Source organism: Malaclemys terrapin, chromosome 4, assembly GCF_027887155.1.
Source record: "Malaclemys terrapin pileata isolate rMalTer1 chromosome 4, rMalTer1.hap1, whole genome shotgun sequence".
In the NCBI taxonomy this organism is placed as follows: domain Eukaryota; kingdom Metazoa; phylum Chordata; order Testudines; family Emydidae; genus Malaclemys; species Malaclemys terrapin.
Genome location: NC_071508.1, coordinates 17,486,265 through 17,514,125, shown reverse-complemented (window position 1 = coordinate 17,514,125; position 27,861 = coordinate 17,486,265). Strand labels below are relative to the sequence as shown.

The following is a 27,861-nucleotide window of genomic DNA, read 5'->3' as shown; positions in this document are numbered from 1 at the left end:
AGTCTCCTTCTTCCAGACAACAGGGTGGCAAAGATCCACGGGGAAAAGTACGTATGTTGAGGCAGAGCATGAAAGGGAAAGGAAGGGGAACTTGCAGCATGGAGAGACTGAGGCTATAGAGACCCCAATAACCTCCCCCAAACTCTTTGTGGCAGGTGCTGGGTGTCAGCTTGGATGCTGTTATCTGACCTTGCAGGACCATTACAGGTAGACCCTGAGCATTGTAGCAATACGTGTTGCTCTCGCACCCCCCTGGGCAGGAACAGACTTTGAGGCATACATGACAGACTTCGAGGCATGCATTGCTTTTAATGATTTATTGCAGCAAAGGTTATTATTATTGATTGAAGGAAGGAAAAAGAGAGCCCAGAGGAAGGTGAGTTCAGAAGGATCCGTCCACAGGAACTGAAAGGAACAGTAGTGTGTGGGAAAAAACAGACAAGCTGCCCAGCCCAGCTCAAGTGATGGTCAGGAGGTCTAGGCAACAGCGGCAAAACCGATCCTGTTGTTGCCCATGTCGTAGACAGAGTAGTACTGCCTGAGGAAGACGTCTCCCAGGATCCAGAGGGGCTGCCCGTTCTGGGAGGGCAGGTACGTGGGCTCAACTCCAACGGAGCAGTAGCCATTGTTCTGTGAACCAAGGAGGTAGGACATGATGAGTGAGACTCAGAAGGGTTGGGACATCATGAGCACAAGGTAGCCCTGGGTGGAAAACTGAACAAATTACATCCAACCCGTGTAAACACTCCCCTACTTCAGCGCCCTCTGTGGGGATTGTGAGAATGCAAGTGGCAGGCTGGGCCATTACACAATGGGTAAGGGGAAGAAAAACAGGTGACTGCAGCATCACCAGGCCCATTCAGCTCTGCTGACACCCTCTTGGCTACAGGAGCCAGCTCAGAGCTGCCCGCCTCATCTGTAAAATGCACCACAGGCTTGTTGCTGCCAGCCTGACATGTGATTTATTTATTATATTGCCACAGCGCCTACAAGGAGCTACACATACTCCAAACACACAAGGAGAGATGTTCTCAAACTTCTGCCTTCTCTGCACCCACTGTTTGTGTAGCATCAGCCTCCTCTCTGGCTATTCATACAACCTGGCCACTCGTATCCATCCTGCCATCAATCTAACACTGTAGCTGACTAACTCCCTCAATATAGGTGCGTTTTTTTAAAGCCCCAGCTGCTGGAATCTGGAGAAAGCACGAGAGTCTAAGGCACCCAAAATGTATTGTTTTAAAGATCTCAGGATTTGTATGTGAATTTCATGATATTTGCAGCCTCACACATGATTTTTATATGCTTGCGGTTGGCAATCCTGGAAGTTTCTCTCTATCTAGGTATTTATACCGCACTCACCATAGCTTTATCTGAACTCCCCACAAATATCTATTTTATATAAACAAAGAGTCAGATTCTCCATTGCTGTCTATGCAGCTACACCAGTTTACACCAGCTGAGGATCGGGTGCAAAGAAATCTGTTATTCTTACTCTTCTGTTCCACCTGTCATGATTCTTTGCAGCTCTGAGTCCTGTAGTCTGGAACTAACTGCTTGTGCCTGCTCTTCATTGATTCTCCATCTCATGCCCAGTCTCAGCTGGAAACATCCCTTTTCAATTTTGCCTGTGTCTGCTAATTTTTTTCTCCCTCTCCTAGTGATTATTTAATTGTGTAAAGTTATTTGGAACGCAGTTATTGTGTGAAGAAGGCTATGCTAAACAAAGTTATATTGACATGCATTTAATTTTATTCTATTGCACTGCATTGTACTGTAGTGCATTGCATTGTACCATACTGCTTCGCAGGGCACTGTAATATACTCTGTTGCATTGCATTAGTCTATATTGCAGTGCATTGTACTGTATTGCATGATACTGTGTTGCATTGCTTTGCATTCTGCTATGTGGCACTGCAGTGCACTGCACAGTATGATGATATATCACCAGAAATATTTCCACACAGTCCCACTACTGACTAAGAATCCTGGCTCTCCTCTTTGTCGATCAGATTATAAAGAGATGTCAGAGGAGCTTGTCCCTTCCAAACCCATAATACGTACGTTGAGGATGTAGGCCGAGGGAGGCAGAGGAAATGAAACTCCGTTGATGGTGAAGGAAATGGTGGGCAAGCTCTGGACACTGCTGCAGTCAACCACATACTGTGAAAAGAAAGGCAAGGTCACATGAACAGCCTGTACCAGCAGAGAGCTGGGACTCTGGGAGGGACACTGTAGCACTAACCATGAGGACGTTCCCCGGCCGCCACAGTGCACTGAGCACTGTCGGCAGATAGAAAAGCTGATTATCAGCCTCATTCCTTCCTCCACCCAGGCTCTCATAAGCATTGGGGGGCCGTACTCAGCCTCCCCTGGCCCAATGTGCCGTGCTTCTCAATTCCTGGCATTCCATGAGCATAGAGCCGTGGTTCTCAACCTCTTTACCATTGTGGGCCGCATATGCAGCTCTGTGTGTGTTATGTGGGCCCCATCTACACAATATATATACTCCCTCTGTGACTCTGAGGATGTCACATGGGCCGCAGCTATGTGCTGATTGGGCCGCAAGTAGCCCTTGGACCACGGGTTGAGAACCACTGGCATAGGGATACCACCAGCGACTCTGTAGTGCAGCTGCTCCACCTACCTCGCCGTACTCATTCGCCTGAGCACCTACATCCTGCAGGAAGCTGTTCATGAGCTGCTGGGGGACGGTGAGGAGGGAGGTTCCTGTGTCCACGATGGCCTGGCAGCCCTGGCTGCACCAGCCCGTTGCCTGTCCACCGATAGCGAACCTAAGGAGGAGATAAATGCAACAGGGCTCACGGTGCAGACGTTGAGCCAAGTGTGAGAAGCTTCCCGTGAACACTAATGACTTAAGGATCCTTACTCAGCATTGCCTACCTGCTAGGAAGCCAGGCTCCAGTGCTAGCTCTTGGGCCAAGTTATGCCTTGTGTCGCACCCCTGAAATCCCACTGAGCTCAATGGGAGAAGTAGGAGTCAAAACAAGGGCAGAATTCAGCTCCTTATTTTGAACCCCTAGAGCCATGAGTTTTCCTTGCTCATGGGGGTATCAATGCATTTTATATTGAGGATGATAAAGTCCCCTCCTGAGCGGCGTGCAAGGGTCAGACCCAGCGATATGGCCCCACATGTTCAGTTGCAGAAGCCCACTACAGACAATGAATGATTTTGAAATCAGGGATCGGAAATTCAACTCACTCATCAATGCCGATCTGCCAGTACAGCTCTTGAGTGACGGGAGCCCAGTAGATCTGCCCGGAATAAAGGCTGCTGTCTACTCCTCCAAAAACGACCTCCCCACCGTATTGAGAGCTTGGCTGGCTGTGAGCACAAAGGGAAAGGATCAGCTACACACAGTAATCTCTAAATAATCTAGCAAAGACACGGTATATCCGGCGGGATTTGAGACTTTCAGTAGCTCTCCAGACTTAAAAGGACAAGAACATCATTCCCTGCCTGGTGATGGGGATTTGTCAGCATTCAGAAAAGCCCCTTCTTGTTTGTCTTTGGTTTCCCAGCAAAGCACATGGGTCTGAGACAGATCGACAGTTAACACAGAGATGGGATTTCAATTCAAGGTAAATTAAATGAAAACACACAAACAAAGGAAGCATGTCCCTCTGGCTCTTGACATTACCTACATTCACAACACAATACAGCCAAAGCCAGTGGAGTGCAAGGAAGGGAGCGCCACATGGGCCATCACAACCAACAGTGGTTACATCAAAAGTGATGACGTCCTCGGTTAGCATTTCTACAGCTGACTATGTTACCAATGAGAAGAGAAAGGAGACACAGAGAGCGAGTGGATAGTTGAGGCAGAGAGAAATGGAGGGGAAAAGAAAGATAAAGAAAAGCAAAGACAAAAGCAAAGCAAAGAAAAGAGAAAGCAGGGAGAGAGACATGAGAAAACACGGAGAGATGGAGCCAGTGTGAGCACTTTGGGGCCTGGACTGCCTTTATTTCTTGGCACTAAAATAAATAATAGGATAGATGGATGGTTCGATTGCTCCCCTACCTGCTCAGATAGAAACTGAAGATTGGCTGAGAAAGCAGGTTTTCCTGCAGCATCCCTTGCAAAGCAGTGGTAGCGCCTCCTGCCGCCAGGCTAGGGTAAGCCATACCCAGAATGCCGTCAAACTGAGCATAAATGAAGTTGGTGCCAGGCTCGTTTTCACTCAGACCGAACTCCTGGTTGGTGACGGCGATGTTCTGGAGCTAAAGAGAGGGCGGGAAAGTGTCACTAAGCCTGTTTGCAGTGGTGGTGTAGCCGTGTCAATCCCAGAATATGAGAGAGACAAGGTAGGAGAGGGAATAGCTTTTACTGAACCAACTTCTGTTGATGAGAGAGACACGCTTTCGAGCTACACAAGAGCTTTGGGTAGGCTGAAAGCTTGTCTCTCTCACCCACAGAAGTTGATCTAATACCAGATATCACCTCACCCACCTTGTCTCACTGATACAACCTGAGAGGTAGAATGCTCATGGCTGTCCTATGGCCAAGTGGCCTCACTGATGCCATTCGAGGGTCTCCTTGTCACCTTTTCCACTAGTGATGGGGGGGGGCATGGGGAGCAGAGTGGCTACCACAGCCCTAAGGATGAGGGGAAGCTTCCTCAGCGGTGACTCACACCAGTACTAAGGGATTGTGAAAGGCCTCGGATTCGTAGCCACAATATGCCCCGGGGCCTGGTTCTCCTCTCACTCACACCAGAACAACTCGACTGTGAGAGGGGAGGGAAGGCCTAGGATTCGTGGCGGAGTGCCGCCCCAGGGCTCTGTGTTGGTAGGTTTTGGCCAAAAAGATCCTAATGATTATTAGTCATCACTAGACTGACTCACTCGACGGATTGTTGTGTCACAGAAATAACACTTACTGTCATGGTGTCATAGCCGAAAAACCCGGTGAGACTGCCACTGCCATACTGCAAGGAGAAGGTCTGCCCATTGGATGAGTAGGTGGAGGACTGGCTGGGGTTGAATCTTGCATGGTTGCCTAGAAACACAATGCAATTTTACCGCTAGTTGTCCCCCCATCTTGCTTTCCATATAAATATGTATTCATATATTCTGTGGTCTCAGAGTTAGAGGATGGGCGTGGGAGACCAGAGTCCTGGGTTTGATTCCCAGCTCTGAAGGGTTGAAGTTAGGGTTGCCAACTTTCTAATCACACAAAACCATACACGCTAGCCCCGCCACTGCTCAGAGGCCCCTCCCCACCCCTTCCCCGAGGCCCCGCTCCCACTCACTACATTCCCCTTCCCTCGATGGCTCGCTCTCCCCCACCCTCACTCACTTCCACTGGGCTGGGGCAGGGGATTGGTGTGTGGGAAGGGGTGAGGACTCTAACTGGGGGTGCAGGCTCCAGCGTGGGGCCAGAAATGCGGTGTTCAGGATGCGGGAGGGGGCTCCAGGCTGGGGCAGGGAGTTGGGGGGCAGGAGGGGGTGAGGGCTCCGGCTGGGGTGCAGGCTCTGGGATGGGGCTGGGAATGAGGGTTTTGGGATGCAGGAGGGGGCTCCAGACTGGGGGGTGGGGCCGAGGATTTGGCATGCAGGAGGGGGCTGCGGGTTGGGGTGTGGGGGGGGGAGGGCTCTGGGCTGGGGCCAGGGATGAGGGGCTTGGAGTACAGGAGGGGGCTCTGGGTTTGGGGGCACAAGCTTACCTCGGGGGCTCAGGGCTGGGGCAGGGGGTTAGGGCTCGGAGTTGGGACATGAGCTTACCTCGGGCAGCTCCCGGTCAATGGCACAGTGGGGCTAAGGCGGGATCCCTGCTTGTCCTGGCTCCACACTGTGCCCGGGAAGCGGCCAGCAGGTCTGGCTCCTAGACGGGGGGGGGGGAGGGGGGGCCAGGAGGCTCCACGCCCATCTCTTGCTCACAGGCACTGCCCCCCCACACCCACCAGCTCCCATTGGCCGCGGTTCTTGGCCAATGGGAGTGTGGAGCTGGTGCTCGGGGTGGGGCACAGCAGGTGCCAGAACAGGTAGGGACTAGCCTGCCTTAGACCCGCAGCACCGCCGACCAGACTTTTAACGGCCTGGTCGGCGGTGCTGAGCGGAGCCACCAGGGTCCCTTTTCAACGGGGTGTTCCGGTCGAAAACCGGACACCTGGCAACCCTAGTTGAAGTGGGGGAGCTGGGAGCCCTGACTCCTGGGTTCTATTTCCGGCTCCATCCCTCCGGTTACCCATCTGTATATTGGAGATAGTAACACTTCCTGAACTCCCATGGAGTTTGTGAAGCCTAACTGATGCCTGGAAAGTGTGTTGCAGTCATCTGGTGAAAGGGCCAGGTAGTCATGATTCATTATAGGGGCTATTATATAGAGATCGGCCTTCAGAATCCAGTTGGCTGTGGCTTCTTGACTGATGAAAATTCAGTATGAATTCGGTTTCTCAGGAATCGAGCTGTCCTGAGGACATGTCTCTGTGCATTAACTGAAGGCTCTAATCACCTAGAAGCAAAATTCTTTAACAGCCGGCTGGGATGGATTACTCACTGCAGGCCTGGCTCTGGCAGTACGTAGAGGGCACCCACAGGTTGGAGGAGCCGGTGTCGAAGAGAACCAGGAAGTTCTGGGGCGGGGTTCCAATGCTGATCTCCCCATAGTAGGATGCCTAGGGAGGGCATATTGCGATATGAATTTCAACAGAGGTTCTCCCAGAGAGGACAGTGAGCTGGACTGAGTTGTGGTGTAACTCCCTGTGCAGCCAGAGAGTTACACTAGAAATAACTCTGGTCCCTTGTACACTCTGGAGAACAGACAGTAATCCCCAAATCAGATCAATTTCCTGTTTCTTCACTGATGGCTGGGCGCTCACAAAGGGAACGGGAAATCTGAGTTCCAGATGCGCCCCTTGGCCAAATGAACATGAAATGTGACAAGAAGCCTGTCAAAGATCTTGCAAGTTGGGGGCATCTTCTCTGGCACATGGTACAAGCCATGTCCCTTAAAGATAATGTATCCTGTGGTGACAGGGCCCATGGAAGAGAGATGAACAGAGAGTGATTTGTGTTGGTAGAAAGAAAAGAAAGAAAGAAACCATTACTCACATCCATATACTCCATTGGTTCAAAAGCAACATTGTACTCATTGAAACGGTACTTGTTGGCTGGATCAGTTTTGTGGTGCTTCAGATATTCCACCAGCACTCCCTTCTCCTTCATTATCTCTCGGATGGTCTTGCCTTTCTTGAGGGTCATCCTGCACAGAATGAAGAGAAGAGGCCAGGGACTCAGCAGAGAAATTGCTCATCCTTCAAGCATTTGTCCATCTAGGAACCCTACCATGATGCTGTTCCCTACACTTGGGTCCCCCCACAGCTAATTATGTTGCCACTCACAGGACTTGAGAAGTTGTGGCAATTAAAGGTTAGCCATGAACTACCACTCACTATAGACAGGGACTGTTGTGTTCAGCATCATGTCAGCAGCTGATGGTTAATTGTAGAGTTTGCCCTTGGGTTAAGCATGACTAGCTGGTGCAATGTCCTTGTCTTTACTGAGAGTTTAACATAGCATTAGTTACTGTGGCTCTTCAAGGGTGAATTCTAACACGACTTACTCTGCTAGCGATAAAGCCAGGTGCGGCCTTGCTGCATACGTGTGCACTGCTCCAGCTATCTGGCTGGCTAGTGAGTTACTCTGACCACAATCACCACTGTAGCCTCTGAGCTGAGATACTCACCTCACCAGTCCCTCTGAGAGCTGGAGGCAAACCAGGGCCAGGATGAGCCACTTCATAGTGCCTGGTTTCTCCACCAGCCAGCTCCTATACGGGACACGTTGGGCACTGCAGCAGAAGTGAGTTGAAGTCTAGCATCCCTACTTTTATACCCGGGGTACTGCCTTATGGTGCCCTATCTGTTTACACTTCAGTTTCCCATATCACTGCACTCAGCCAAGGTCAAAACTTTGTGTGTTTTCTTGCCTTAAGTATGCTAAGAAAGTCCTTACAGCTCCACTGACCTTTCAGTAAAAACAAGTATTGCCAGTTACAGTAGCATGAAGTGATTAGGATCTGATAAGGGGGAACAAAGTTGCTGATAATTAGGGAAAAAATTGGGGTGATCAAGAAGTCAAAAGACTCAGTTATTTTAGTCACCTCAGTCCAAAGTTTCTTTCAGAAAATAAAACATCCATTAGTTGGTGCATGTGTTTATAAAATTAAGCAAAACAGATTTTATTTATGAGACACTTCGCCAGAGTTTAAATATTTTAGTCCTTGTCCATGCTGTGAGGTGAATTCTGTTCTCATTTAAACCAAAATGAGTCTGGAGTAACGGCACTGAAGTTAATGGCATTACAGCCAGATTTACCTCAATCAGAGCATTCAGCTCTTGCGGCTTTTAAACCATGTAACTGAAATAATATGTTTTTCAAAGTGTTAATGTAAAATATTTGTAAAGTATGTGTCATGTCCTCCTCTAGTGGCTGGTTTACATATAGGATAACAGCCTACTTCTGTCGTTTGCTCATGAAGTTACTCCTTTAGCTGAAGTAGTGGTAGGGGTGTGTACTTTGGTGCTCAAGTTTCCAGATTCTAAATACTGTTGAAGAAACATCTTTGACCTCTGCTGGTCTTGATCTTGATTTGACTGAACAAGGTTAAAATAGAGTTAGAAACAACATGGACGAGGCTTTATAGGACTGTCTTAATCAGTCCTCAAGGGCAATCCCATAGTAACATACAGAGCACACGTTTCCAAACTAGAAAGTCAACCCAACACCGGTCATCTGATTTCACATTCAAATAAGGTGACTGACATATTAATTTGAATGTCCAATGCTTTATATGTATATATGGTTTTGTAATTTGAATGCACACACATTCAATTCAATTGTATTTAGGTACATTGCTGTATCCAGATATACCAGGGTCCACACATTGTTAACTATACCGGTCCAGATGGAATTGAGTTTGCATGGTCTCAGCATGGAGAAGGGTTAACCAAATGTAACCAACACACCTTCTGGGTGTGGTGTTCTGTCCCATCATATGGCATTGAGACCACACAAGAGAGAGAGGTAAAATGAGTCTACTCTACAGCCTGCGCTAACAGCCTTTAGCTCAGGCGGTAGAGGCTCATGCACTAAGCTCTAGAGCAGGGGTCGGAAACCTCTGGCACGCGGCTCACCAGGGTAAGCACCTGGCGGGCCGGGCCAGTTTGTTTACCTGCCGCGTCGGCAGATTCAGCTGATCACGGCTCCCACTGGCCGCGGTTCGCCGCTCCAGGCCAATGGGGCCGGTGGGAAGCCGCGGCCTGCACATCCCTCGCCCCCGCTGCTTCCCACAGCCCCGCCATTGGCTTGGAGCAGCGAACCACGGCCAGTGGGAGCCACGATCAGCCAAACCTGCCGACACGACAGGTAAACAAACTGGCCCGGCCTGCCAGAGGGCTTACCCTGGCGAGCCACGTGCCAGAGGTTGCCGACCCCTGCTCTAGAGGCCCCAGGTTCAATCCTGCCTGCCAATGACTGGGACTTGTTGACGTTCCACTAACACATTTTAATCCACGTTAATTTATTAAAGGCAGTTTTGGAAATTGTGCTTATCAGTCCCCTGCTATTCAACGGGAGCGGACAGATAATTTTCCTTGGAGTGAGTACGTGGACAAATCTTATCAGTCACAAACTGAATAAACAATGGCAAAGGTTCACCTCAACTTACCAGGTATGTTTTGCTTCAGAAAAATCCAAGAAGGTTTTTTGGGCACTCATGAAACAGAAAACACCAGGTATGGAGTCTAGGGGGTCCAACAAACCTCTGCGTCCTGAGGCATAGAAAAGTGGTAACTTACTATTTTCATTTCAGCCTCCCCTCTTTTTTCTTCGTGTCCCCTTTCATTTGCCCGCTCAGTCTGCCTGTCTACCTGCATTAGTGCTTATATGGTCAGATTTTTAAGGCTAGAAGGGATCATGATGAGCATCTAATTTGACCTCCACCATAACCCAAGCCATAGACTGTCACCCAATAAGTCCTGCATCAAGCCCATGACTTCTGTTTGAGCTATAGTGCATCTTTTAGAAAGACATCCAGGCTTGATTTAAAACCTTCAAGTGATGGAGAGCCCACCACAGCCCTAAATAAATTGTCCCCGTGGTTAATTTAATCCTCATTTAAACATGTGCACCTTATTGCTAATCTAAATTCATCTAGCTCCAGTCCACCCACTGAATTTCAATAGGTTTATGTTAAAGAGCTGGCTTGCATCTCTTCCCCAAGATGGTCTCCATCACTATAGTACCTGAGCACTCTCCAAATATTGAAAAATAGAAATGGCTTAAGTTATTTCCATGAGCCTATGAGAATTGTCAAGGCAGGCGCTCCGGGGACAGATTGAGGACTTGCAGGTTCCCCTGCTCAGTGTAGGTGACCAGTGATAAATTAACTCAGCTGAAGGGAATTCAGCCCTCGGGCTCACCTCCTAACACACTTCTTCAGTAAGGTCAAGAGAAGAGAAGGTGAGAGAAGAGAAAGTAGTACAATATTTGCTCACCTGGGGAGTTCATGAACCAGCTCCATTCCTGAAACAGGTTTGCCCTATTAGCTGCAACTGGGTCCTGCTCAGACCTCAAGAGCATCTCTTAAACCATCTTCTCCTGATGCCCCAGCTACCTCGGTTGATTAGGCATGGGAATCAGTGCAAAGGATTCTGGGAACACATCCAAAAAGAGTTGGTGAGTGGCTGAATGTGGAAGGGGTCAGGGGAATGAGAAATACTGAATCTGTCTGTAATTGTATCACATAGGAAACCCCACTATAGTAGTGCGAGATCAAACCTTCCAGAACATGGTGGTAACAATCACAAGTTATGCATAATAAACAGTTAGGCTGTTTCTGGTGCCTTTAGCCCATGATACATCTCTCAGAGGAATGTGATCAGTGAGACAAAGCCAGTCTTCAGTTACACTCATGTCACACACTGAAGTAGCAGAAGGGATAGGAGGACACCTGGGTTCTGTTCCCCATTTTGTCACTGATTCACAGTGTAATCTCAGGCAAATCAATTCCACGTTCTGTGCCACAGTTTTGCCCACTGTAAACTATTTACCTCCTTGCAGGGAAGAGGGGAAATTATCTCACCATCGAGATCCAAAGATGAAAGGCCGCTGTCTGTGCAAAATATTAATAGAACCTTCACTCTCCCCCATGGGTCTTTAGAGTTAACTTTTCAGAGTTAGTATTTGAAGACAGAACTCATTTTCCTTATCCTGCTGGACCCTGAGAAATCTTTAGCCTAGGTTAGGTGAATATAGCCAGCTGCTGAGGCTGGAATTTTCAAAGGAGTGTAATGGAATTAGGAGCCCAGATCTTACTGGCTTTCACTGGGGTTTGGACATCTAGCCCCTTTAGACTCCTTGGAAACTCCCACCCTGAATGCATAGGACTTGATGTTTATGTCCTGAAAAGCACTGAGGTCTTAAGACAATAAAGGGATGTTCATGTCACTGCTCTGTCTGCACACCCAACACCTCCTAAATTAGGCATCTTTCCATGTGGACGGGTTGCTGAGGATTTCCATGATAATGCTAAATGGTGTATATGATGGCTCACTCTGTTTCCTCTCTGCTGTAGTAACTACCAAATTAGCCTGCAAGCTGCTTGCAGCTGATACACCAGGTCGGACAGGGATCGTAAAGCCATTCGCCCGACCCTGTGAGTCTATGTTAGTAATAAGGAGATAGAATATGAGGACTGAAGAGGAGTCATAGAGTGACGCTAGCAGTTCAGAACCAAAACCAACTTGTCCCAAAGTTTGGGTGGGTTAGAACTTTCCACTCCACATCGCTTCCTCCAATTCAGGCTCATCTGGAACTGAGAACAACTGTTCAGGATGGAGTTTTTCAAAAGACCTTCAAACAACCCCTAAAATTGTATCCGTACATTTTCACCTCTAGTTTTTGTGTGTGCGCATGCAAACACCTGGACTTGTGTGTGCAAAACGGCATTTACACATGAAAATCAAACAGTTCTGTATGTTGCGCCCTGATCGGAGCAGTCACACCGTAACAGTTGACATTTTTTCAGCTGCCTTCCAGCTGATAATCTCAATGCACTCTACAAACATTAACTAATTTAGGTCTCTCAATCCCCCATGAGGTCAGTCAGTGTTATCCCTGTTTTACAGTAGGGAAAATGAAGCCCTGATAAGTAATGGGTCAAATCCTGAAAGGTGCTGAGCACCTGCAACTCCCATTGAATTTGATGTGAATTCAAGGTATTCAGCAGGTTGAAGATGTGATCTCAAGTGGTCACACTGGGAGTCTGCAGCAGATCAGGGAACTACAGCCCAATTGTCCCGAGCCCCAGTCTTGTGCCTCAACCACAAGGTTTCCCCTTCCCCAATCCAGTTTGTGTGCAAAGATGCAAGGGCCAGATCCTCAGCTGGTGCAAAGTGCCACAGCTCCACTGAAGTCAATGCAGTTAGGTTGATTTACGCTAGCTAAGGCTCCAACCTGATATTTGTCCATGTAAAAACATACACCTGGAAATCTGCTAGCGCCATTTCAGAGGCTGTTTTGGAAAGTGTGGCCCTTAAAATTAAAAGTGGACTAGGAAGGACCATATTTTCCATAAAGCTCAGTTCCCATTTAAGAACCTAAATGAAATGGCAGGAGTTTTACAAGTGCTCAGCACAGAGTAGTACCCATGATTCCCAACAGGAACATAGTGGGGATTTTCCACTGTTCTCACTCGGAAGCTACGGAGGTCTCCGCTATTTTGAAAGTCTGACCAGAAACATACGACAGAGGGATTAACTTGCTGCTTTATACCCACTGACTAGTTTGTGTGCAATAAGAAGGCTGTGAGACCCACAAATAAACAGCTGTGCTAAATCTTTACTCAACAAAACGCCAAAGAAGACAAGAGACAATTTGACTCATTGCCATTTTCTTGCAACCATAGATTTAGAAAGCACTGATTAATATACAAAAGCAGAAGGCAGGTTCACACAGGACCCGTGATACATTTAGAATGATACACTCTGTCCATATAAACTTAGTATGATTCCATCAGCATCCAGGAGAGAAGATTTAGACAGGAGAGGGAATGGCGTGGTCCTGTCCAGTTGACTCCTGGTTTGTCTAGGCTGATGGGGCAAAGCCCACTCTGTTGATGGCCATGTCATAGACAGAAGAGTATTCCTTGAGAAGGACATCACCCAGGATCCAAAGAGGTCGTCCGTTCTGAGAAGGCAAGTAAGTGATCTCAACCTCGGCCAGGTTTCTGTAAGAGAGAAAACAGACAGAGGCAGCTTCAGTGCTGTGGTTTGACTACGTAGCCTAAACCCTGAAGCTCTGGCACACACACTGGGAGATTTAAGTGGCTTTGATAGGAGCAGGTTCCTAGAAAGTCACATTGCTAGAAGACTAACCCCATCATTTAGAGTGCTGTTAGAAAGGACAGTCTAACAGAGCTGCAGCATGGGGGAAAAGGTCTCTGAATCGGCACCGAAACTCAGGAGAGCAGAGGGAACTGGGATCCATTAATGAGGAAGGTGATGGCCAGCACGTTCTGGACATTGCTGCAGTCAACCATGTTCTCTGGAAGCAAAGAGACAGAGGGTTTAAGTCTGTAACAAACGAGAGCAGAGGATGCCCTTGCAGTGCCTACCAACAGAGGAGATTGGCACTTCCAGGTATCGATGCTTCTTTCCAACAAAGGGGAGAAACCACCCTGCTGCACTCTGCCATCACACGGGCAGCAGCTTCTTCAGCCTCACACATGCTCCCTTGTCCCCTACCTAGCACGGGAACAGCAGCAAGGTTACGTTCACCAATCCTGCTTCAGATCTCCTGCTGATTTTACACTGGGCCAGCTGAGGTTAGTCAACATAACTCCTCTGGCTTCAGCAGAGCTACATCGATGTACACCACTCAGTGACAGGCCCCCCGGGCTTCAGTAGATTTATTTTTGATTTACAGCGATATAAGGGAGGTCAGGAACTCTCTCTCCAAATTTAAACTCAGGGAAGGACTTGCTGTACTTACTTGCAAATGTAGTTAATGCTGTTAACAGCTTTAAGTCTCCAGCTTCTGGGCTCCTCTAGCAGGGCCGGCTCTAACTTTTTTGCCACCCCAAGCAAAAAAAAAAAAAAAAGAGCACCGCTCCACCATAATAACTCTCCCCCGAGCGCCGTGCCGCCCCGCTGAAACAACTCCCCCCGAGCGCCGCCGAAACAACTGCCCCGAGCACCACGCTGCACCGCCCCGCCGAAACAACTCCCCCCCGAGTGCCACGCCACCCCGCCGAAACAACTGCCTCGAGCGCCGTGCCGCCCCGCTGAAACAACCCCCCCGAGCGCCGCCCTACCCCGCCGAAACAAAAACAACAAAAAAAACCTCGAGTGCTGCCCCACCAAACCTATATATACACACACACACACACATATATACACACATACACACACATACCCCCGAGCGCCGCCCCGCCGAAACAGAACAAATAAACAAACAAAAACCCTGAGCGCCCCCCGCCACCCCAAGATTGGCCTCCCCTTACAAGGTGCCGCTCCAAGCACGTGCTTGGTCGGCTGGTGCCTGGAGCTGGCCCTGTCCTCTAGGAATCTTTGCCTGAACACACCACAGCCCAGCTTTATGGTCTTGGAGTCCTTGTATCATGCATTGCAAAAACCCTCAGAGGACATCCTCAGCATCTGTGCAAAGGACTCATAGCACCTACATCCTGGTTGTTCTGCTGAGCACCTACAGCCTCCAGGAAGTCCCCCATATACTGCTCTGGGACGGTGAGCAGAAACGTCCTGGTGTCTACAATAGCCACCTGCCAGCCTTGACTGCACCAGCCAGTCGCCTGCTGTCCAATAGTGAACCTAAGGAGGGAAGCCCAAGAGATTTCACTGTACACGTCTGTCAGCCACGAGAATGCCTCTGATACAGGCTGAGCCAAGAGCACAAGGCTTCTGATACTCGATAACCTGCAGTTCAGAGACCCGTATTCTATAGAGCCAAGCACTGTCACTGGTCCTGATTCAGCCAAGGACAGAAGCACTCGCGTAACTTTCAGTGCATGCTTATCTCCCTCTCTATTCATCAAAGCATGCAGCTAACTTTAAGGGCTTTCTTGTATTTAACGTCTAGGACATGCTGAAGAACTTTGTTGAACTGGGGTCTAGGATAGAAGCTTTTATCATTACTGGCTCCAAGCACCTTTTGAGAGTGTCTGAAATCCAGATCCCGATGCCAAGCTCACCTGGGCCAAGTTCAGACCTCTCTTTAAGCCGTAATCCCTCCATTTTATCTTGAGGACGGCACAGATGTTTCTTCCTTTGTTCTGCCTCCTGCCCAGAGAGGATGAGTTGACACAGGGCAGCTGACTCCACTGATGACATCTGAAGAGGCTCCCCACGGACAATAAGAAGGAAAAGTTTATGCCCACATTGATAACAGGGGTTTCCCAACAGGACTTACTCCTTAATACTGAACTGCCAGTAACAGATGTCCATGTAATCTGACCAGGGAACAGCTGAGGGTCAACGCCTCCAACCATGATGTCCCCTCCATAATTATACATTGGCTGGCAGGAAACACGAATGGTAACAGATATCAGACAAGGATCAGATGCACAGCAGCTACCCTTCTGTGAGGCAGGGAACATAAAAGACATGGAGATGGAGGTTTAGTTGATGGATGTGTGTGAGGGATGGACAGACACAAAGACAGACAAGCAACATTTGGTGATATGGAGAATTATAGCAAGAGAGACAGAGATCTTACCGGGAGAAATGGAAATTGTAGATGGGTTCAGTAAGCTGGCCCTGCTTTGTACCATCTCCTGCATAACTGTGTTGTGTCCTGCTATCACTAAGCCAGAATAAACCATCCCCCAAATCCCACTGAAATAAGAATAGCAGAAGGGGTTGGGAGGCTCATCCTCATTCAGACCAAATGCCTGGTGTTTGAGAACAATGTTCTGGACCTAGAGGGGCAGAAAATAGTTGCGCCCGACTAGAATTTTACACAAAATGATGGTAACTTAATCAAATGACTGTCTCATTATTAAGGGTAAGTGATGCTCAAAAAAGTGAGATGAAGCATCTCACAAAGGTTAGATGCTGATCTGCTGCTTTTCTTAACAGCTGCATATTCTTAATCTGGGGCGGGAGTTAGTGGAGACCACACTGCCTCAGAGAAGAAAATTCAAGGCCACTCTATAGACGAAAAACAGCAAATGAATATCTATATCTTTATATATACAAGTATCAGGGGGTAGCCGTGTTAGTCTGTATCTACAAAAACAACAAGGAGTCTGGTGGCAGCTTAAGGACTAAATCTGTTAGTCTTTAAGGTGCCACCAGACTCCTTGTTGTTTTTATATATACAGACGCGCCCCAGGTTATGCAAGACCTGACTTACGCAAATTCGCACTTATGGAAAAAGGATTTTCAAGTTGCAGAAATTTTTGCGTAACATATGGGTATACGTTTCCGACTTGCACAAAATTCAAGTTACGCAAGGCTTTCCAGAACGGAACGATTGCGTAAGTCGGGGGGCATCTGTATAGCTGTGGAACTTATGCCTAGTAATGGTCAGTGTAGCTAACATTATTCCTAACTGACCCACGCTCTGATTAAGTCAGAGCATGGCTCCATGAAAAAGTTGCACTAGTTTAACTTAAAAAGCTTTTACAACCAATTAATTAAACCACTGCAAACCCCTCGGTGAATGCTCTTGTTTCGATATACAGTTAGCTTTATTTCAATGTAGCTTAAGCAAATTAAGCCAGGCTTATGTTTCTAAGATAGTGAGGTCAAATGATTGCGATCCAAACTGCTGCTCAGCATAGAGAAAGCTCCTATCAAAATGTCAGACCAGGGATGTGTTCTCTCTTTGCTTCAGAGGGGTTAATTTGCTGCCCCGTACCTTATATATCTGTACAGCATCTAGCACAATAAGCCTCAGTTTCAATTCAGCCCTCTAAATGCTACTGTAATATCAATATTAAGTAATGATAATGACAACAAGGTCTCTAGGGAAAATCCTTCACCTTATGAAAGTGCCCTGAAATTAAACCATCCTGATTTTTAGGTCGCATCCAATGGACCCCACACACATTGAAGGGAACAGAATAGCAGAAAAGCCACATTGCACCTTCTAGAAATTTCTTTTCTATAGAAGTTCTTATCCCATGCCCATCGTTATAGTGTCTGAGCACCTTCTAGTAGTGCAGTAAGTGATGACATGCTTTGGACACAGACTCAACCATGTTGTATACTGTAGTATCTAATGTCTCTCTCGCTTTCCTGGCCAGACGCCCCTTTTCACTGGTGCCCAAAGGCCAATTAGCTAATGCTGCATTCATGGCTGATGGAGTTGTCTCGTCCATCCACTGGTAAATGACGATGTTTTAGTAGCCAGCTCCCCACCATCAGCTTCATCACATAACAGAACCTTCCTCTGTCCTGAATCCTCAGCCACTCCAACAGCTCATCAGTGCTGTCTGCTTTTGTCTGTCTGCACTGCACCTCCGAATCCTGAGCGCATTAAAGTCAATGGTGGCACTCCCACAGACTTCAATGGACGCAGGGTTTGCACAGCTGCTGCTCATGGTTTCTTCTAGTCCAGGGGTGGCCAACCTGAGCCTCAGAAGGAGCCACAATTTACCAATGTACATTGCCAAAGAGCCACAGTTATACGTCAGCAGCCCCCCCACCCTGCTCCCAGTGTCTCCCACCCACCGGCAGCCCTGCCAGTCAGCGCCTCCCGCAATCAGCTGTTTCGCATACGCAGGAGGCTCTGTGGGGGAGGGGGAGGAGTGAGGGCATGGCAGGCTTGGGGGAAGGGGCAGGGGCCTTGGAGAAAGGGGTGGAGTGGGGGAAGGGCCTGGGGCAAAGCAGGGGGTTGAGCAGTGAGCACCCCCCGGCACATTGGAAAGTTGGCATCTGTAGCTCCAGCCCCGGAGTCAGCGCCTGTGCAAGGAGCCGCATATTAACCTCTGAAGAGCCCCACGCGGCTCTGGAGCCATAGGTTGGCCACCCCTGTTCTAGTCCATCATTTCTTTAAGGCTGAGCTTGTGTTTCCGTATTAGGTTCTGCACTGGCAACGTGTGAAACAGTAACGAGTCTCAGGCAAAACTAAATCTGCAGAGGTGCGGCTATGAGAAGGCAGGGGCACCACGTACCACTCCACTGGTTAGGATAGTCTTGGCTAGGAACAGAACCAGAGCCTCAGGATGTCCATGCAGTGTTACAGCATGTGAGTACTATACATGGGTAAGAAACACAGAGGGCCCTTCCCTCCTTCACCACAACCACATTTTGTTACGCCCTCTCCCATCTGAGAATCTCAAAGTATATTACAAATATCAGTGAATGAAGCTTCCCCAGCCCCCTGTGTAAGCTAGGTAACTATCAGCCTCTCCATCACAGCTGTGCAAAGAAAGAGAATTCAGAAATTTGGTTTCCAATAGGAATATAGGCGGAATTCTCCATTGTTTTCATGGGTCTGTCTACACTGCAATGTAAGCCCAAGGTTAGTGGGATTCAAGTCAGCTCACCTTGGCTTAAAAACTCCAGCCTTGAGCATCTACACCAGTGGTTCCCAAACTTTAACAACCTGTGACCATGAAGGTATTTAAGAAGCCAACTCAGAGTTGCTCAGAGTTCCTCCTACACAAGCATTCAGGTCTTGAGCAGTCCAGGCAAACAACGCACGTTACAACAAAGCTTAAACTTGTTCTTCATAATAATTTTAAAAACAATACTAGCTGCCTATTTCATTTTAAAAACAGCAAAAAATATCCACCTCCCTTTCCATTTCTTATAAGGAGTCTTGAAGTTTCAGTCTCCTCGGTGTGATAGATATGCTTGCTTTGATCTGCTTAGGGACAGCTCTGACCGCCATTAGGGATTTTTCCCCCCCGAGAACCCCCTGTAATATTTCGTGAACCCCAGTTTGGGAACTACTGATGGTTAACCCTATGTTAAGAATTTTCTAATCTGGGTGCAAACCTGGGGCTCTGGTGCCCACACTGCAGCACGCAAACGCGAATCAAATCAACCATTCCCTGGACTCCCCAGCACCCTACTGAAATGTGGCTACTCTAATCCTTTGACCGTGGTGTAGAGTGGGAAATCTTGCCTGTAACATACCCAGCATGTTACAGGAAGTTTGAACAGTCCACTAAGACAGCCTGCAGAGCCACCATTTTGGTCTGTGTGCTCCCATCTACCGGTGCCAGCAACATGGAGGCGGCGCCTTTTGAAGAGCTTCTGTGGCTTGCGCTTTCACTCCTGTGTCAGGAAACGGGCAGAGCTTCCATGACTTACTGGTGGACATTTTGATGGCGTTTCCTGACCCACCAAAGGCAGACTTTATGGATGGATCAGGAGGACACAGACATTGCAGATGTGAAGCAGCTGATGAGGCTCAATACAGCTGGTATAGCCGCTGACACCCCCTATGCAGACCGGCCCTTCTGGAGCAGGGCCACAAGCACAGACTGGTGGGATCACATTGTCATGCTGACCAGCAGCGGGTCCAGAACTTGCATATGGAACTTTGTGAGCCGCTTGGCCTAACCCTCCAGTGTAACAATACATGCAAGGGGGCAGCCTTGCCAGTCCAGAAGCAGGTTGCTATAACTGTCCGGAAGCAGGCCCTCATAGACCACAGAGGTTGATTTATAATAGGAAAGTTCATGATAGGATTTGTGTGTAGACAGAAAGGGGTTTGGGCTCAAGTCTGGGTCTGAGCCCAGGCTTACATTGAAGTGTAGACATACCCTAAGTGCCCAGCTCTTTCAAAAGTCTGGCCCAGAGTGGATAACAGAGGGTACGTTTACACGGCAATAAAAAAACCCAGGGCATGGCCACAGCTGGCCTGGCTCAGCTGATTCGGGCTTGCGGGGCTAAAAATGGCAGTGTAGATGTTCAGGCTCAGGCTGGAGCCCCGGCTCTGAGACCCCACGAGTGGGGAGGGTCTCAGAGCCCAAGCCAGAACCTCTACACTGTGATTTGTAGCCCTGCAGCCCCAGCCCACGTCAGCGGAGCTGGGCTCGGAGACTCGGTACTGCAGGGGTTTTACGGCAGTGTAGACAGACCCAAAGAGGTTAACTTGCTGCTTTGTGTCCCAGTGAGTAGTGTGTGCACCATCATAAGGTTGCAGGACCCACAAACAGACAGCTGGGCTCAACCTTCACTCAACAAACTCCAAAGACGACACAAGACCATTGGATTCACTGCAGTTTATTTGTAACGATACATTTGGAGAGCACTGATTGCTGCATGCAAGCCAAAGAAAAGCTACGGAAGACATATTAAGAAGGATGCAATCTGTCCATATGAACTTAGTCTGATTCCGTCAGTGTCCAGCGGAAAAGAGGAAGGGGAAAGGCTTCGTCCGGTTCAGGTTGATGAACTGCTTGTCTAGGCTGATGGGGCAAAGCCCACTCTGTTATTGGACATGTCATAGACAGAATAATATTCCTTGAGGAAGACGTCTCCCAGGATCCAGAGGGGCTGCCCATTCTGGGAAGGCAGGTATGTGGGCTCAACCCCAACGGAGCAGTAGCCATTATTCTATCAGGAGGAAAAACAGAGAGAGGTTGCATCAGGGCTGTTGTTTGACTAGGAAGAGGGCTATGTAGGCTAGCCACGGAAGGCCCAGCAGAATTAGTGGCAGCTTTGCAGTGACTGATGGGAGCGGCAGCAGGCCCTACAAGCTCACAGTGTTGGAATGCAACCACCCCGTTATTTAGAGTGCTGGTAGGAAAGACAGGCAAACAGAGCTGCAGTGCAGGAGAAAGGTCTCTGGATTTGCACAGAAACTCTGACTCCCTGCTGGGTCACTGTCTCGGTGAGATAAAAGTGTTTTACGCTGTTAAAATAATACATACGTTGAAGACATAGGCAGAGGGGGGCAGTGGGAACTGGGATCCGCTAATGACGAAGGTGATGGTCGGCATGTTCTGGACATTGTTGCAGTTCACCACGTACTGTGGAAATGAAAGACAAATGAAGGTTACAACTGTGACAATCGAGAGCAGAAGCTGCCCTTACAGGGCCTCCAATAGAGGCGAGTAGCACTACCAGGTATTGACCCTTCTATCCAATAGAGGGGAGAAACCGCCCTGCTGCACTCCGCCCTCCCATGGGCAGCAGCTTCCCCAGCCCCACGCACGCTCCCCTGCCTTGCATGGGAACGAACAGCAGCAAGGTTACGTTCACCACGCTGGCTTCAGATCTCCTGCTGATTTTATACTGTGCCAGCTCCTCAACTGGGGTAAATCAGCATCACTCAGCTGTGCTGATTTACACCAACCGGGTCTGGCCCACAGATGTCGGTAGAGTTACTTCTGATCTACATTGGGGAACGGGAGATCAGGAGCTCTCTCCCCAACCTCAGGAGAGACTTCCTGTTCCCCAGATGTAATTAGTGCCATCACCAGCTTTAAGACTCTGAGCTCCTCTAGGAACCCTTGTATGATCACCCAAAAGCCCATCATTCTCATCTTCTTGTGTCTCAAATTCCTCGTGTCAGGCATTGCAAAATCCCTCACAGATGTCGTCGGCAGCACGGCAAGGCACCTGTTGCTCCTACCTCTCCATTGGATTCCTGAGCACCCACAGCCTGCAGGAAGTCCCCCATGTACTGCTGTGGGACGGTGAGCAGAAACGTCCCGGTGTCCACAATGCCCTGGCAGCCTTGACTGCACCAGCCAGTCGCCTGCTGTCCGATAGCGAACCTCAGGAGGGAAATACAAGAAACCTCATTATAGCAACTTGTCAGCAAAAGGAACTGCCTCTGATGCAGGATGAGACCCGGTTTTGGATACACAATAACCGGCAGCCCTAGGACCCTTATTCTATACAGCCAAGCATTGTCCCTGGCCCCGATTCAGCAAAGCACAGAAGCACATGCTTAACTCTTAGTACAAGCTTAAGCCCATCTCTGTTCATCAAAGCACTTAAGCATACGCCTCACTTTAAGTAAACGCTTAAGTCCCATTAACATGAATGGGATTTCCTCCCGTGTTTAAAGTTCAAATTGGTTTGCAGAATAGAAACCTAGGTTAGGAGCTTTTATTACTAGAACCAAAAATCTGGATCCAAACTCCTTTTAAGGGTGCCTGAAATCCAGACCTGATCCGAATTCATCCTCCTCCACGGAGAGTTTGAGTTGACACAGGGCAACTGACTCCACTAATTACAGCCAGAAAGGCTCCTGCCTATGTTAATAAAGGGGGGGGGAGGGGTTGCAAACAGAACTTACTCCTGAATACCAATCTGCCAGTAAACCTCTTGGGTCACGGGTGCCCATGTAATCTGGCCAGAGAACAGCTGGGTGTCAATGCCTCCAAAGATGATTTCTCCTCCATAATTATATGTTGGTTGGCTGGAAACACACATGGTTACACGTCAGACATAAGTTACACAAACTACCCTCCAATGGAGCAGGAGCTGTAACATATATGTGGATGGGAGGTGGGATGGTATGTGTAGTGTGTGTGTGTGTGGGGGGGGGGTCAATGGTTAGACAGAGAGAAAATAAACAGAGGGGTACTTATGGTAGTAGACAGACAGACAGGACATAAGAATGGCCATACTGGGTCAGATCAAAGGTCCATCTAGCCCAGTATCCTGTCTTCCAACAGTGGCCAATGCCAGATGCTTCAGAGAGAATGAACAAAACAGGTAATTATCAAGTGACCCATCCCCTGTCACCCACTGGGTGAAGAGACAGAGCAGTGGGTGGGTGGGTGGTGTATAGATAAATAGAGTCAGATAAAGTGGGTGGGTGAGTTGCTATATGATATAGATAGATAGACAGATAGATAGATAGACAGATAGACACAATGTGAAAGAGAAATGGGAAAATAGAGTGTTATATGTGGTAATAGAGACAGAGAGAGGGGTACTGAGAGAGATCTTACCGGGAGAAATAGAAACTGAAGATGGGTTCAGTAAGCAGGCCCTGCTTCAACATCTCCTGCATAGGTGTATAGGAGCCCCCTACTGCCATGGCAGGATAAGCCATTCCCAAAATCCCATCGAAATGAGCATAGTAGAAGGGGCTGGTAGGTTCATCTTCACTCAGACCAAATTCCTGATTGGTGATGGCAATGTTCTGGACCTAGCAGGGAAGAAAACAATTGCTCTAACCTGGAATTTTACACAAAATTACGGTAACGAAATCAGATGACTGTGCCCTCTTATCTTTCTGATCAATTCAGCTATACCCAAGTAAGCCACTCTTAAACGGACATAGGACTGTCGACACTGGGGTTTGCACGGATTTAACTAAATCGGTTTAAATTCACACCTTAAGTTAAAACTGGTGCAAGTTTCTCATGTACACAAGCCCTTATTATGTCCTGTATTAACAGGGTCCAATCAACAACATAAAAATCAAATGTACAGGAACAAATTCATCCCTGGTGTCATAACACTGAAACCAATGGAATCCAATCATGGATTCATTTAGCTCATAAAGGGTCCTTAGATAAATGTCCCCAAGTCCCATGCAGTAAAACTAGAGCAATGTGTCACATATTTTAGAGAAAAGTTTTATCAGTGATCTCTGCTGTTTTTCATACTAATGCAGTCTGATGATTTGAGAGATGCAGCTTAAATAGATTAAAAAAACATGCCTTATAGTGATAGACTCAAAGAGCTCCATCTGTTTAGCTTAAAGAGAAAGTTAAGGGGTGCCTTGATTACACCCTAAAAGTATCTCCACGGGAACAAATGTTTAATGATGGACTCTTCAAGCTAACAGAGGAAGGTCAAATGACTGGAAATTGAAGATAGACAAATTCAGACTGGAAATAAGGCATACATTTTTAACCACGAGGGTAATTAACCATTGGAACAAGTTACCAAGGATTGTGGTGGATTCTCCATTACTGGCAATTTTGATAGCAAGATGGGCTGTTTTTCTAAAAGATCTGCTCTAAGAAATATTTTGGGGAAGCGCGATGGGCTGTGTTATACAGGAAGTCAGACTCCGTGATCGCGATGGTGCCTTCTGGTCTTGGACTGTGTGAACGACGATGCAGGATAGGGCGGTGCGTATTTCACTTACCGTCACCGTGTCGTAACCCAAAAGCACAGTCAGGCTGCCGCTCCCATAGCTCAGGGTGTAGGTCTGTCCATCGTTGGAAAAGGTGGATGACTGGTTGGGGTTGAACCTGGCATGATTGGCTGGATTCAAAACAAGATCATGGTGACTCTCTTGGATTTGACCGCCTCCCATCCACCTGGTGACTGAGTAGCCTGACAGGGCAGCCCTTCCCAACAGCTGACTTCCCATGGAGTGAAAGAACAGATCCAAGAGTTAGCCCAGCGGTTTCTGCATAACAGAGATGAGCACTAATGCAAACTGCATCACCTCCTTTTTTAAAGTCCGTCTTCTGTATGTACCTATCTGTCAGGAATCAGGGGCTGTTGCAGAGCCAGTCTCTGGGCAACCTAATGAGCACAGCTGGCCTGTGGTAGGCTGCCTGGTTGCTGTGAAGAGTCAGCAAACTAGCGCCTAAGGCAGCAGCAGCACATTTGCTCAAAGCATTTGCCTACGGCTATGATAGCTCCTGTGCCTCCTGCCTTGCCTCGCTCCAGGAAACCTGACTTTCGGCTCTCTGACCCTTCGTTCTGGCACAGGGCCTCTGACTCCAGTTCAGACCCTGAGCTTCAATTCCTGACTACCACCCTCTCCTCTAACCTTTAGGCCTGACCCCTGCACTAACCACTGGGATAAGCGCTTATGTCACCAATATTATCTATCTTCTTATCTCTATTGCCCCCATCACCAGAGTAGCTAAGAAATTTGGGCAAGATCCTCTGTTGTAAATCAGTGTCACTCTTTTGAAATCAATGCACCTATGTCAATTTACATCAGCTGAAGGCTGGCCAATAGTTGTGCCATTCAAAGCAGTAGTTGTCTCCCAGTGTGACTCCTTGAACTTCAGAATACACTGCAGCATCACTGCTGACGTTGTCGACAACAACTTTAGAATACCATAGTATCTTTTTATGAGGAAAGAGCGATCCATATTGTCGCCAGAGCTTAGTGAAGCGCCCCAGAACGGGAGTAGCAGATACAGGTGTATGACATTCCCAAAGCCTGTCTGAGAGGACCAGTTCTTCTTGCCTGGTTGGAATTTGACTATGCTTCTCAGGAACAATGTACCCAGGACATGCCCCCACCGAACGCTAAGGAGCCGAGCAGTACTCACTGCAGGCCTGGCTCTGGCAGTACGTAGAGGGCACCCACAGATTGGAGGAGCCGGTGTCGAAGAGAACCAAGAAGTTCTGGGGCGGGGTTCCAATGCTGATCTGTCCAAAGTAGAAGGACTGCAAAAAAGAGAAGACGTGTGGGCAGGTGGATTCCTTTGCGCTATTCATCATTTTTAAATAACATTTTGCCCTTCTCTAACTACTTCCAGCTGAGGATCCTAAAGGTTTTTAGTGCCATTAATGAGCTAAGCTTCACAAGGGGTGAGATAAGATGTTTACCATTATTCCCCTGATGCATACTGGACAAAGGAGTCATGGAGAGGGGAAGTGACTTGCCCAAGCTCACCCAGAATTCAGTAGCACAGCCAGGAACAGACCCCAGATTTCTGACTCCCAGTCCTATACTACAATCCTAACGCCTTTCTCTGGAAATGTCCCAGAGAACATACAGCAGAGTAACCGAGCAGAAAATAAACAGCAGAACCCAAGCGCCGCTTTTTCTACAAATACTTACAGTTTTCCAAGGTCTGAGAAGCGGGATCAAAACCTTCTATTGACTTATCGCCATAAAGAACAAGAAATAGGTACTACTCTAATGGGACCATACAAGCACATAAATGCATTAGGTAATTATGTGCATAGGTAGGTAATAAAGAAGGAATAGCTAGTTAGAGCTAACAACAGCCAAGGAAGAGAGAAAGAGCCTTAATACTCACATCCAGGTAGTTGGCTATTGGTTCCTCAGCAACATTGTAATTATTGAAGTAGTACTTTCTGGCTGGATCAACTTTGTGGTTCTTCAGGAAGTCCTCTAGCACTCCCTTCTCCTTCATCACCTCTCGGGCAGACTTGCCTTTCCTCAGCGTGACTCTGCACAGAATGAAGAAGAGAACTCAGAAATCAGCAAGGAAAGCGTTCATCCTTCCGTCACCTGACATGATGCTGTTCCCTCATCTTGCAGACCTCTTAGTGGTCAATGTTTTACCACCCAAAGTGAGGAAGGCCGTGCAGAGGCATAAATAGATTTGCCCATGTCACAGAAATAGTAGAAGGTCTAAAGAAAGATAAGGGCATGGCTTAATTGAATACAGAAATGCTGATGTCAGTCTGTTACCTATCTGGGTACTTCTATGTCCTCATCACTACAATACCGGCACTGGGATACTCACCTCACAAGCCCCTCTGAGAGATGGAGGCAAATCAAGGCCAGAATGAGCCACTTCATGGTGCTTGATTTCTCCACCAGCCGGCTCGTGTACAGAATGGGTCAGCCACCACAGCAAAAGTGGGCTGAAGTCTGTGATATGGAGTCCCTATTTTTATACCATGAGCATTGTCCCCAGGATACCGCCCCCTGTTCCATTAATTGCTGACACCCAATTTCCTATCTCACCACACTAATCTAATGTCAACACCTTCTGTGTATTTACAAATTCATTTCTTTTCTTGGGTGCTGAGATTATAAAGCAATTAATGCCTTCAATAGCAAGATCAAATGATTGAGGTCCAATAAGAAGGAAACTTCTGCTTCTGACAAAGGAATGTCTTATCAAAAAATCAACACACTGGAATATTATCTGTTTGCTTCAAACACCGTCTCATTTTTTTCAAAAACAAAGGAAAATGTTCTTTAGACTGAATGGAAATTGATAATACTAATGAAGGGGCAGTTATATAAAGTGTATAAATGTATATAAAATTTATTTTTTCCTACAAAAAATGTTAATGAAAGGGAAAAATTTTAATTTGCATCAAAATTTCTTGACTTTCCATCAAAAAGCAAAAGCTTAAACAAAAAACAGTGTCAAGTGTTTGCATTTCTTTTCTTTTGTAAAAAAATTTTTTTTTAAATCAGAATTTTATTTGGAGCAAGCTTCGATTTTCGTTAAAAAGCCATTTGCTTGTTTAAAACAAACAAACAAACAAAAAAAACTTACGACAAAATCTTGTCAACCAGCTCTAATCTGAAGTCACTTAGTGCTGGAAGGCCTTGTCACCACTAGGAAAAAGGTGTGTTCTTACCTTAGAAAAGCTAACACATGGTATTAAGGGCTTGTCTACATGGCAAATTATGGTGCAGCCAGCCAGGGTGTGACGCTACAGGCCCCATCTTGCTATGCAGTAACATCCCACGCAGACGCTGCTCCGGCACACTGAAAGTGCGAGAACGTGGCTTGGCATACTACTATTTGAAAGCACAATGCACCAAGCTGTACCCTGAGACTTTCTGTGCGCTGTAGCAGTGGCCATTACTGTGTGGCAAAAAGATGCACTGTAGATCGACGCCCTCACTTGCAGTGCAATAATTTAACATGTAGATAAGCCCTGAAATGAGGTAAAATCTAGCAAAGAAAAGGTGTTGTGATTTTAACACGTGACCAGGAAAAGGTAAACCGTAGGCTCCACCACAGTCTTAATCTTGAGCTGCTCCAACACATGAAAACTCCTAACTGCCTTGTCATCTCTAGGATTTTACCATCTCTCAGCAAACCCGAAGCAGGAAAACCCAGGATTAGAATTTTGTGGAACTGTTTTCCAAGGACAGGATATAAGCTACTCCCACTGATTGCAGCTGAGGGCACTGTGTCTGACATCACAATCTGGCCCCAACTTCCTCAGGAGTTACTTCAACACAGGTAAGTG

The 27,861-nt window shown here is 47.6% G+C and overlaps 2 protein-coding genes and 1 pseudogene across 2 annotated transcripts; all 3 read right to left on the bottom strand.

Moving 5' to 3' along the window:
* Positions 1-289: 289 nt before the first annotated feature.
* Positions 290-7,830, bottom strand: LOC128836774 (gastricsin-like). The gene is made up of 9 exons (XM_054027357.1): positions 7,710-7,830; positions 7,076-7,226; positions 6,522-6,639; positions 4,903-5,021; positions 4,044-4,243; positions 3,224-3,346; positions 2,648-2,795; positions 2,065-2,163; positions 290-630 (listed from the first exon to the last, which is right to left on the bottom strand). The coding sequence occupies exons 1-9, from the start codon at positions 7,763-7,765 to the stop codon at positions 478-480; spliced, it is 1,167 nt and encodes a 388-aa protein (XP_053883332.1). The 5' UTR covers positions 7,766-7,830; the 3' UTR covers positions 290-477.
* A 5,235-nt stretch (positions 7,831-13,065) lies between these two features.
* On the bottom strand, positions 13,066-18,886 carry LOC128835680 (pepsin B-like; annotated as a pseudogene).
* Positions 18,887-20,213: 1,327 nt separating this feature from the next.
* LOC128836775 (pepsin B-like) lies at positions 20,214-26,514 on the bottom strand. The gene is made up of 9 exons (XM_054027358.1): positions 26,388-26,514; positions 25,935-26,088; positions 25,218-25,335; positions 24,068-24,186; positions 22,917-23,116; positions 22,256-22,378; positions 21,584-21,728; positions 20,880-20,978; positions 20,214-20,562 (listed from the first exon to the last, which is right to left on the bottom strand). The coding sequence occupies exons 1-9, from the start codon at positions 26,441-26,443 to the stop codon at positions 20,410-20,412; spliced, it is 1,167 nt and encodes a 388-aa protein (XP_053883333.1). The 5' UTR covers positions 26,444-26,514; the 3' UTR covers positions 20,214-20,409.
* Between the last annotated feature and the right edge of the window lie 1,347 nt (positions 26,515-27,861).